The 12814-nt window shown below is 31.9% G+C and overlaps 1 protein-coding gene across 1 annotated transcript in view; it reads left to right on the top strand.

The window, feature by feature from the left end:
• Window positions 1-103: 103 nt before the first annotated feature.
• Window positions 104-12814, top strand: part of LOC139524127 (ribose-5-phosphate isomerase-like) — a 28613-nt gene continuing 15902 nt past the window's right edge. The window contains exons 1-5 of the mRNA XM_071318707.1: window positions 104-285; window positions 4745-4805; window positions 5521-5576; window positions 9127-9186; window positions 11781-11914. Coding sequence (XP_071174808.1) covers window positions 139-285; window positions 4745-4805; window positions 5521-5576; window positions 9127-9186; window positions 11781-11914 — 458 coding nt within the window. The 5' untranslated portion in view covers window positions 104-138. The remainder of the gene's footprint in view (window positions 286-4744; window positions 4806-5520; window positions 5577-9126; window positions 9187-11780; window positions 11915-12814) is intronic.

The following is a 12814-nucleotide window of genomic DNA, read 5'->3' as shown; positions in this document are numbered from 1 at the left end:
GATTTCATTATATTAAGATTTGCTTCCATGATAAATGATGACAATGTTAAAAGTCAAATTCAGATTTCTTTTACCGTTACCGATTTTGGTTTAAATTTTATCATTCGGGTTTCTCTGATATTTACCATTCAAAGTAGAATGAGAATTGCGCGAAAGTTTTTTTTCAATAACTTGGTGCAGACTAGTTTCAAACTAATTGTCAGTCGTAATAGTTCATTCCAAATGGAAGCTAAAAACAGAGGAAAAGCCGCTGCAGCAAAGGCAGCTGTTGACAATCACGTGAAGGTTAAATATTTTCTAACTTGGCAATTACTGCAACAACGAAAAATACCTCTCAGTCTCAATAATTATTAGCTTCTTCTGCTTCTGCCAGGTAATGGCCACAATCAACGGAATGATTATACTTCCATGGTTTGGTTTGCATATTCGACCACCCCCCTCCCCCCAAAATTCAGCTTTGTCATCGAGGCTTTAAAGGCCTCCACTGACGCTGCTGATACGAATCCGGGTCCGTCCGCCCTGATTCTGGTTCGCCCTAGTTTCTGTTCGCCCTAATACCTGTTTGCCCTGAGTCCGTTCGCCCTGATTTTATTTTTAAGTATAGTGTTGCGTTGTGTGTATACAATTGAATGTGTTGAAGTCGGTCTACAATTTCGCCGAATATTTACGATGTACAGTGGCGGACACACATTTATTTCCTAAACAAATATTTAAAAGCACTAAATAGAATTACTATTAGTGAAACAAATACCAAAAACACAGTCACATTGCTGTACATTGATCACTTGTCATCAGTGTTTTTACCCATCCTTTTTTTTGTTTTTTTTTCTTTATTTCAAACTGAATTTTACCCATCCATGAAGCTGACTATTTTATTTGAGAAAAATGTTATTCTCATTATTAATCCATCAAAGACAATTTATATAACAATCTGACAGTGATATCAAAGGTTTCAAATGACACCTACTCAGCAATCAAAATTCAATCAACAGTATTATTTAAAGTAATTATAAAATAAAGTGTAACAATTATGCAGCCAAGACTTTTATTTAACATGTTTAATTAATATAAATTTGGCAAATGTCCTGTATTTAACTTTTAATAGATATACATAAATTTTGATAAATTTTAATATATATATATTTCGTTCATTGATGTAACATATGGACCATAATTTGCTATTGGGCTCCGTTTCCTATAACTATAGAAAAGTGATAAAATGTGAATTACTGTAAGAAAAGTTGTAACTACATCTAAAGGTGCCATTATTTTTATCAACATACAAGTGTATGCTACTCTTCCCTAGAAAAAAAAATGAAATATACGAATTTCAAAGATTCTACAACCGTATTTTTGTGACGTTTCTCGCGTTACTTTTTGCTTCCGAAGAGCATAACGCTGACTGATTTATAGATAATCGTCACCGGCAAATTCGTAACTTTTGCTTTCAAATAACAAAGAACATCGACCTATAAGAATAGTGAGAAGAAAATGCCGAGAACTATAAGTATTTATGTAGCAGATGTAAGAACAGTGGCATGATTTTTGTGTCCGATTTCGTAACGCAAATTTTAGATGATGTAATCTGCTTTGTTGTAATAGAATTCTTAAAAACAATATGCAAATATGAACTCTCGCGAGATGTTCAAACAGGTACATCAGAGATGATTTACATTCTTGTTTTGATCTTCGTAATAATTAAGTAAGAAAATGACGTTATCGTTATGCGTTACATTTCACACGAAACAGAAGTACAGTTATTTATTAAAATTGTTTTTGTCCTTAAGTTCTAATCATTTCCGGTCATACGTGAAACATGTGACTAACATGTGATAACTCCATTACGGCCGGATGTACGAAATACTAGGTCTAAACATTGTTTTTGTTTCCAACGGGATGTTAGCAAACATAATCTGTAGACTTGTTTCGTCTTGTGTAAAAGAGGAAAATACAATTGTCAAAGAGATTGCGCCGGTGGTCTGTTATTTTTCCTATGTGCATAATGTTACATACGATCCTGTGTGAAAATAAATGCCCAATGACTTGACAAAATCGATTTCATATTTGACAGACGTTAGAACACACTTCGTTTCCCGATAATGACGTGAAGAGTCCTTGGAAAAATCAATCGAAATTACGTCTCTTATCATTGTACCAATGCTCGTTGGATTGATTTAACTTCAGCAGTAAATATTACTGGATATTTTAGGTGAATAAATATAATTTAATAAAAAATACATGTTAATATACCGTTACACTTGGAATGTACAAAGTTGGCATCTTTGTCACAGTTTTAATTAATATTTTTTATTCATGTTCTGCAAACACTTATCAGAAACGCAATAAACTTGTCAAAGGAGAAGTAAACTTTTACCATGCATGACTTGAAAGGAAGTACTTTATTGATTTTAGCCCACTAAAGTAGGTTAAAATGTGGAAACCATGTAGATGGTGTACAGGTCACAAGTATCACATTGTGCCTATTTTAAAGATTTTAATTCCAAGTTAAAAGTTTTTTTCTTTACTGGGTTTAAAGAATGTTACATTGCCAATGATTTGGAATAAATTGTATATAACTGGAATATCAAAACCAAATATAAATACATTTTTTTGGCTTAAACATCAAGATACAACGATTATGGTATCCTGTATCAATGAAGAAAATATGGAAAATTCTGAATAAATTGTACTAATATTGTTTTCAAAACAAGCACATATTTAGGAGTTTTATAATACTGTTACATTTAAGATGGATTTTAAGAAAAAGTATACTGTTCAGATTATTTTAAGCAGATTTTGCAATAAAATAAAACTAAAAAAATGCTTTCGGTTTCTTATGGTTTCCTGTCAGGTTTAAAAAAAACTTTAATATAACATTGAAAATAGATTTTAAATACTAACATGAAGCAAGTAACACTAGTAATGGTGTTTATTTATGCCTTTTGAATTATATTGTGCAAAATAAAGAAAATAAAGATTGGTTTCCTGTTTGGTTTCATGTCACATAAACGGTGAATCAAAATGTATTAATTTTTTCTCGAAAAACTCAATTGTTCCATTCATACTATTCTAACACCAACACAACCCACAAAATAAAAGTTAAAATTTTAGAACTTATAAAAAAGGATACAAAAAGAAACCAAAGGCCGAATACCAAATTATGGTCCATATACATATCATAAATAAATATAGGGCGAACGAACCCAGGGCGAACGGACTATCAGGGCGAACAAACTCAGTGCAAACGAACCTAGGGTGAACATGTAATCAGGGCGAACGATCCCGATACCTGCTGATACGACCCCATGAGGAAGAGCGTTCCAATCCCGGATGGTTCTTGGGAAGAATGAGTGTTTTTGGTAATCACAGGATACTGATGGTACTTGAAAGGATTTATCATGCATGTTTCGTGTCATTCTTTTCGGTGGTATTAGACTTTCTTCCTTTGCCATTGCCACTTTGTTGTTTTCTATTTTGTATAGCATTGTGAGTCTGGCTTCTTTCCTTATTTGTTCTAAGGATTTTCATTTCAGATGTTGTAGCATCAAGTAAACACTGGAGTGGTTATGATGTTTGTAGGTACGTAGCGAGCTCCTCTTCTTTGTACCAAGTCTGTCAGTCTCTGTCTTAAGGTATGGATCCCATACTGGACTGGCATATTTTACAATTGGACGTACCAATGTTTTATAGGCATTCTCCTTCGCTGTAGTTGATCCTATATTTAAATTTCTTTTTAGGAAACCATTGAATTGTTCGATTTGCCTTACTATACTTGAACAGTTGAAGAACTATCATAATATCTATCCAACAATGTTCTCGTTAAAGCACATAAAGTAAACAGCATGATTTTATGTCTAAACAAGCTTTGCATGAACCTGTGTGTCTAAAGAAAGCTTCATGATGGTAATAACACTAGTTAAGTTTTGTTATCATCATAATTATTAGTCAGAGGTTTTGCCAGACAAGCTGGGGCCATGCATATCCAGCCATTTAAAAAAGGGGGTTCCCAACCCAGGATAAAGGTGGGGTTCCAAACATAGAATCCCATTCAAATCCATTGATCGTCCAAAAAAAGGGGGGTTCCAAGAAAGAAGATACAAGTACATGTAATGATGAAACAACTTGACTAAACAACGAATGACTGTGGTCTATGTGCCATGTCAAGTTAGAATTTTGTTTCAAAATAATGATTTTTTAACTGGTAGGGGACTGTGTATTTCCATGCAATACTCACAGAATTCTTGTTATATTGGCTTCATAGTTATTAAAATAAAATGCATACAGGTATGTATTTACAAGGATTTGTATAGTAGGATTTGTATAGTAAGATCCAAATCCTTGTTATTTTTTTATTATAAAAATAAAACAATGTTATGGTGTTAACCCATCTTTTCAATATTTTGAAATTTGAAACTTAATTTATAAAGAGCAGTTCTTTACAAGGATAACATTTTTCTTTGCAATACACAAGTTGATATATATGTTTTGTTAATGCAATTGCGAGAATGTGTGTGTGTATGTGTGTGTGTATGTGTGTGTGTTTTCTTTTCCCCTTTTTATTATAATGTTAACATGCAAATAATATATATTCACAGTAGAAGAAAAAAAATGTAGTCAATTTTTTGTTGTATATATTAAACCCCTTAACACCATAGTCAGGTGGTGATGTAAAGGGATTGTAAAAGCCTGACTACTGAAAAACAAATAAAAAAAAAAAAAAAAAAATCTTTTCAATATTTTACAGACATCTCAAGTTGTGGGTATAGGAAGTGGATCCACCATTGTATTTGCTGTACAAAGAATAGGTAAGGTCATGAAGGTTGAACCTATGATATCAAAAATAAGATGTGGTATGATTGCCAATGAGACAACTCTGCACAAGAGACCAAATGACACAGAAATCAACAACTATAGGCCCCATACGGCCTTAAACAATGAGTAAAGCCCATACCACATAGTTAGTTATAAACGACCTCAAATGACAAATGTAAAACAATTCAAAACAAGTAAATATAATCATGATAATAGTGGCCTAATTAATGAACAATCAAATGAACAGAAAAAAAACCAAATATGTGACACAGCAACAAAGGACAACATCTAAATTACAGGCTCTTGACTTTGGTCAGGCACATTCATGCATGCAGAATGTGGCAGGATTAAACATGTTGGCTTGATCCCAACCCTTTCCCCACCTAGGACAGTGGTGTAACAGTACAACATAAGAACGAACTATAAAAAATTTCTGAACATTACATGCTGAAAAAAAAATTGTTAGACAGGTAGGAATTTTGTTTAGCCCTAAAATTTGTTTTCATTGAGTCTGGGAACAACATTGTGACTTTAACAGTGTTTAAACAAAAATGGTCAAAAAAACTTTAGGGAAGGGGATAGAAATTAGGGTTGGTAAGGGGTACAGTAAAGACACATACTTTTTTTGCTTGGCCTAAATATTATTGTTCTTAAGAACACACAATAAAAATTTATTCTTATTAGGTACATGTCTCAATTTTTTTCCAGCTGAAAGAGTAAAAGAAGAAGGATTATCAGTTATATGTATACCTACCTCATTCCAGGTTTGTGATTATCATGATTATCAGTTATATGTATACCTACCTCATTCCCGGTTTGTGATTATTATGATTATCAGTTATTTGTATACCTACCTCATTCCAGGTTTGTGATTATCATGATTATCAGTTATATGTATACCTACCTCATTCCAGGTTTGTATTTATTATGATTATCAGTTATTTGTATACCTAACTCATTCCAGGTTTGTGATTATCATGATTATCAGTTATATGTATACCTACCTCATTCCCGGTTTGTGATTATTATGATTATCAGTTATTTGTATACCTACCTCATTCCAGGTTTGTGATTATCATGATTATCAGTTATATGTATACCTACCTCATTCCAGGTTTGTATTTATTATGATTATCAGTTATTTGTATACCTAACTCATTCCAGGTTTGTGATTATCATGATTATCAGTTATATGTTTTCCTACCTCATTCCAGGTTTGTGATTATCAGGCTTATCAGTTATTTGTATACCTACCTCATTCCAGGTTTGTGATTATCATGATTATCAGTTATATGTATACCTACCTCATTCTAGGTTTGTGTTTATTATGATTATCAGTTATTTGTATTCCTACCTCATTCCAGGTTTGTGATTATTATGATTATCAGTTATTTGTATACCTACCTCATTCCAGGTTTGTTATTTATCATGATTAACGGTTATATGTATACCTACCTCATTCCAGGTTTGTGATTATCATGATTATTAGTTATTTGTATACCTACCTCATTCCAGGTTTGTGATTATTATGATTATCAGTTATTTGTTTTCCTACCTCATTCCAGGTTTGTGATTATCAGGCTTATCAGTTATTTGTATACCTACCTCATTCCAGGTTTGTGATTATCATGATTATCAGTTATATGTATACCTACCTCATTCTAGGTTTGTGTTTATTATGATTATCAGTTATTTGTATTCCTACCTCATTCCAGGTTTGTGATTATTATGATTATCAGTTATTTGTATACCTACCTCATTCCAGGTTTGTGATTATCATGATTATCAGTTATTTGTATACCTACCTCATTCCAGGTTTGTGATTACTATGATTATCGGTTATTTGTATACCTACCTCATTCCAGGTTTGTGATTACTATGATTATTGGTTATTTGTATACCTACCTCATTCCAGGTTTGTGATTACTATGATTATCGGTTATTTGTATAACTACCTCATTCCAGGTTTGTTATTACTATGATTATCAGTTATTTGTATACCTACCTCATTCCAGGTTTGTGATTACTATGATTATCGGTTATTTGTATACCTACCTCATTCCAGGTTTGTGATTACTATGATTATCGGTTATTTGTATACCTACCTCATTCCAGATTTGTGATTATCATGATTATCAGTTATTTGTATACCTACCTCATTCCAGGTTTGTGATTATTATGATTATCAGTTATATGTATACCTACCTCATTCCAGGTTTGTGATTACTATGATTATCGGTTATTTGTATACCAACCTCATTCCAGGTTTGTGATTACTATGATTATCGGTTATTTGTATAACTACCTCATTCCAGGTTTGTGATTACTATGATTATCGGTTATTTGTATACCTACCTAATTCCAGGTTTGTGATTATCATGATTATCAGTTATTTGTATACCTACCTCATTCCAGGTTTGTGATTATTATGATTATCAGTTATATGTATACCTACCTCATTCCAGGTTTGTGATTACTATGATTATCAGGTTTGTGATTACTATGATTATCGGTTATTTGTATACCTACCTCATTCCAGGTTTGTTATTATCAGGATTATCAGTTATTTGTATACCTACCTCATTCCAGGTTTGTTATTATCATGATTATCGGTAAAATAAACAGTTTGTATTTCAACAGATATAACCATGATCATAGAACTGAGAATATTTAATCAGTCTTCTTGTTTTTTGAACTTAACATATTCTTTTACTTGAGCAATATTTTAAATTAACTTCAATATTTTAACACTTTAGGACAACACAGTATGAACTAGCCAGTTAAAATAAAATTATTGAAGGCCTATATGTATATATGAGCATGATAATTTTTGGGGCAATTCCAATTTGTATTTTAAATTTTAGTATTACATTTTTTCACCATAGTTGAGAACTAGGTTTGAAATAATAGTATATGGTAAGTTAAGTTAAGTGAGGAAAAATCTCTGCTCTAATGATTTTTATTACTGAGGGTGTGGATGGGTTTACACAATAGAGAGCAATGTGAAACACATATGAAGAAGAGAGAAAAATGGGCAAACAAAATAAACAATAGAGAATAATTGGGTACTGAAATATAAAGAATAACTGCAAATATTAAAGAACTGGGTAAAATATATGTAATGCTTACAGAAAACAACAAGGTCTAGAATAAAATTTGAAGTTTTTGACCGGAACTTACATTATTTTTCTTTTTGCATCTTTTTATTATGATCGATACATTTGAATATGTAACACAAAAAAAACAAAAAATTAAAGCTCTTGAAGCGATTAAGATTTGTTAAAATTAAACTTTTAAAAGGATTATACATTGCAATCAAAAGAAAAGGAAGATTAAAAAGTTTTTATGTTTTAAGTTTCCCTTAATAAAAAAATGAATGATCTCTATAGTTTTAACATGGTTAGGCATTATATTCGTGATTATTTTTGCCCAAGCTATAGTGAGGGCTACATTACAATGAATAAATGCCTAAAAAAAAACTACAAAAAACCTTAGCTTGCATCAATTATTTTGATTCTGATTAGGACAATTACAGTAAGTCTATGTATGATGTGTATAAGTGTAGAGCGTTTGCGTAGGCTCTTCCATAAACCTCCTTGTCAGTTTTTATCTTTTTAGTTAGTTCGAACAACTGGTTAATTGTGCAAAATTGTAATGTTAAAATTCAAAATTTAAAACAGAAATTAACAAATTTATTAACAATAACAATAGTTGTGTCACAATATAACAGAAAGTTCTAATTTAACGTTTTCAACTTTGGAGGTCTAGTTTAATTGAACAGCTAACATGAAACTTTGCTGTATCTAGGTCAAATATGTCAATTGCGAATTGCAACCCATTGTGGTCATTGAATGTGTATAAGTAACAACATGTGCACCATTTTTATTGTTTTAAGTTAATGAAATATATTAAATGCATGCCAATTTGATAAAATTTATTTTTCTGCAGAAAATATACGCAAATATGGGCAAACAAATTTTATTGGATTTTCGAGCCTGGGTTTGTCTACATATCATATTAGAATACTTGATCAAAAACCACAAACAAATTTACCTAATAACATGAATAAAGGCAACTATACAGTATGTTTCCATGTATTTTAAATGCACAGGTGGAAATTTCTGAGCCACAGGAGATTCAGAAAATTTACAAAAAGTGTTCTTATTTCAGTGACCATGAGATTTTAAACTAATTTTCATTTACATAAATGCACACTATCTGGTATATATAAACTGTTATGCCTTTCTTCATGTTCTTATTACAAAATCTTTAATCAAAGATTTGTTTTCAGTGTTGTTTTTTTTTTATTGATAGGCTAGACAGTTGATACAAGAGAATGGCTTAACACTAGGAAGTCTTGATAGAAATCCAAAGGTAAATGTAGGTTCTAGGGTTATGATTTCCTGATTGGATCTGTATGATCTATCTTTGTATGTTTTTGAAAGCGATGAGCTAACTTGGTATATTTTTTCTCAATGAAGGATGTTCAATGTTCAACTAGGTTTTTAAAAGACTGATATATATATTTTTTTTTTTATAGATTCTACCAGTGCATGTATGGTGATAAGATATTTATTCACTTGAGACAGTTTAATTTTCAAATTTAAAATGGGGAGGGGGGAGCTTGCCAAGTGTTTTAAATATTTAAAATTTAACTGTTGAGAGTAGATAAATATCGTATTAAACGAGATTTGGTTGTGGAATTTGTTTCTTCTTTGATTTTCCAACAATAGGCAGTCAAATTTTTTCCTTCTTTTTGAATAATCTGCAAAAAGGTGTGTTCTTCAATGTGACATCATCAGACATGGTGACCTTTTTTTCATGCCGTCACAATAGGAAATTCAGAGGAAAGCAAGAAAATTTGACGTAATAATCGGATTTTAACCAATGAAGTACTGAGATCAAACAAACCACATGTTGATGATTTTTATACGACCGCAAAAATTTTTTGGTCATATATCAGGGCTCATGCTACCTTCGCCCAAGTCGCCTTCCTGACCGTCACTTCGCTTTCCTTGACCCCCAAAAGCGAAAACAAGTTTGCCCTGTTCTTGACGATACTCGCTTTCAGTCACTTCCGTCATCGGACATTTTCAATTTTTACCAAGTTGATAAAACATCAATATTTTATTGATAATTAAAGAAAATTCAGACATACAATTCATTATCTTTAGAAAAGAGGTTGAAGCATTGTCTTCACAGTGTGTAGCAGGTTATTTGATAACCAGATGCTCCACAGGGCGCAGCTTTATACAACCGCAGAGGTTGAACCCTGAACGGTTGGGGCAAGTATGGACACAACATTCATGCTGGATTCAGCTCTAAATTTGGATTGTGATTAAATAGTTGACACAGCATAGGTTTTTGACACAGAATGAATGTGGTCTAATGAACTTAAAATATTTTCTTTGCCTTTGAGCAATTCACTATGCTTTTGAATATTAATCCTCTCAAAAAAATGTTTGAAGAAAGTTTCTTTTTATTTATGAAATCTGAAATGAGAAAAATTTAACCCCCCCCCCCCCCCATTTTTTTTACATCCCCCTTTCCCTTTTTCCAAAACTGATCTCAATTCAAATTTCTAATGGAGTTTGCAACAATAACTACTCATTTAAATACATCATAAAATATTAAAAATGTAAAATAAAGTGCTTTTTATCACTGAATGGTAAAGATTGTTTTAATTTATCAGTTGGTAGTAAAAGTGAATATACATTGTATATTGTATAAAACAATGATTTAAGTTGATTCAACTTCTATTCTGGACAAAGAAAAATAACTCCAATTGAAAATTTCTTGCTATTGCACAATATTGTGCAATTAGATATTTCTTGCTATTGTGCAATACTGTGCAATTGAACATATTTACTATTGCACAATACTGTGCAATTAAAGAATTCTTGCTATTGCGCAATACCGTGCAATTGAAAATTTCTTGCTATTGCACAATACTGTGCAATTGAAGATTTCTTGCTGTTGCTGAATACTGTGCAATTGAAAATTTCTTGCTATTGCACAATACTTAATATAATAATTTTGGATCCTGATTTGAACCAACTTGAAAACTGGGCCCATAATCAATAAATAGCATCAGTAAATCACAGTTATGTCATCCATGTGAATAACGTTTCAACAACTAAGGGAAGAAACTCAGGAATACTGCTTCAACAACTAAGGGAGCAAACTCACGAATACTGCTTCAACAACTAAGGGAGCAAACTTACGAATACTGCTTCAACAACTAAGGGAGCAAACTTACGAATACTGCTTCAACAACTAAGGGAGCAAACTCACGAATACTGCTTCAACAACTAAGGGAGCAAACTCACAAATACTGCTTCAACAACTAAGGGAGCAAACTCACGAATGATGCTTCAACAACTAATGCAGCAAATTCGTTCTATAATGTCACTTGTAGATATTGGTTCAATTATTCCTTAAACATTATAATGAACAGAAACTTGTTTTATTTAAGAATTGAATGCTTCTTTTTGTAACTTCATTGGGGTGTAAAAGCGTTGACCGAAGTACATTTTGTATGAAGCGCGGAAGCGCTTCATACAAAAAATGTGGGCACGGTCAATGCTTTTACAACCCTATGAAGTTACAAAAAGAAGCATTCAATACTTATAATTACATTTTTTTTAGCAATGATCATGAAAACACGAATTTTATTATTGTTTTATTTAATTCACCTGTGCACTTTATTGTGGGATCACGTGTTATCATGAATGAAAAGTTTTATTGAGCAATGCAATTGCTTACGGAATAACACGTGATGTACAGTTAGCCAATCAGAATAAAGTATCATAATGAAACATACATCTAATGTAATTATATCTTATAAGACTTTAACAGAAGTAAATCTTTTGAATCTGTTGATGAAATTTCTTATGGTATGATGGTGGACTGCAAAGATGGATTTTGTGAAGATTGTACCGACATTTTTCTTTATCACTTTTTTACAGATTGACGTAGCTATAGATGGTGCCGATGAAGTAGACAAAGATTTAAATTGTATAAAAGGAGGAGGGGCTTGTCAAACACAGGAAAAAATTGTAGCATCAAATGCCAAAGAATTCTATATTATAGCTGATATTTGGTATGTATTTTATAGAAAGTAGTTATAAATATCCTCATTATCAGGCTGGAAAAAAGGCTTGCATTCAGTATCAAAATCAACACATTATAACATTACCTTTAGGGAGTTCGCTTCTCAGTTTCAAAGTAATTAACTTTTCAAAACACTAGTTTATATAGATAGGGGATTAATAAAGGAATCAAAAGAGCAATACAAATAAATAGGTCACCGTGCTTGTTTTCGAGATAAAAGCCATTGAAATTTTGGCGGGGAAATATTCTCTCTTGACTTTTCATAGCTTTATCATTGACAAGTTGAAGTTCTCAAAAACTGTTAAAAAGTAATTAAAATTTTCGAAGACTTTTACAGATGGCTTATTATACATGTAAAAGATTTACAAAAAGAAAAATGGGGGTCACCGGGCAAATTTTTTTAATGCATTCAAAAAGATCAAAACGGAGGATTCCGAAAATCTGACAAAACATCTAAAATATGACAAGCCAGCTTCCTTAAAGCATTTGTAATTTGTTGAACATTGGACTTCGTTAATCACGGGTATCCAAGAAACCTATGAAAATTGGTATGTGACAAATAATAATGAATCCACAGTACATTGTATAACAACGTCCTATGGACTCTGGTGGATAGTTGTCTTACAGCCATGATAGCTGCGTTCATAGGCAATCATATCTCATCTCCTTATTTTTATTTCTCATATCCAGTGTTAACAGTTGAACCTGTAAAGCAACATGCTTAATGTCATAGGTGGCAATTATTAGATTGATATGTCAAGGCCTCTTAATTTATTGCTTTACTATTCTGTATGATTTTTTTTTTCATCAATAGACTAACAGTGACCTATAGCTGTTTACAGCAACATCCTTTTGGACTGATAGCTGCATTATCTTTTGATCTTAAAGA

Source organism: Mytilus edulis, chromosome 5 (assembly GCF_963676685.1).
Source record: "Mytilus edulis chromosome 5, xbMytEdul2.2, whole genome shotgun sequence".
In the NCBI taxonomy this organism is placed as follows: Eukaryota; Metazoa; Mollusca; class Bivalvia; order Mytilida; family Mytilidae; genus Mytilus; species Mytilus edulis.
This window is presented reverse-complemented; position numbering and strand designations above follow the sequence as displayed.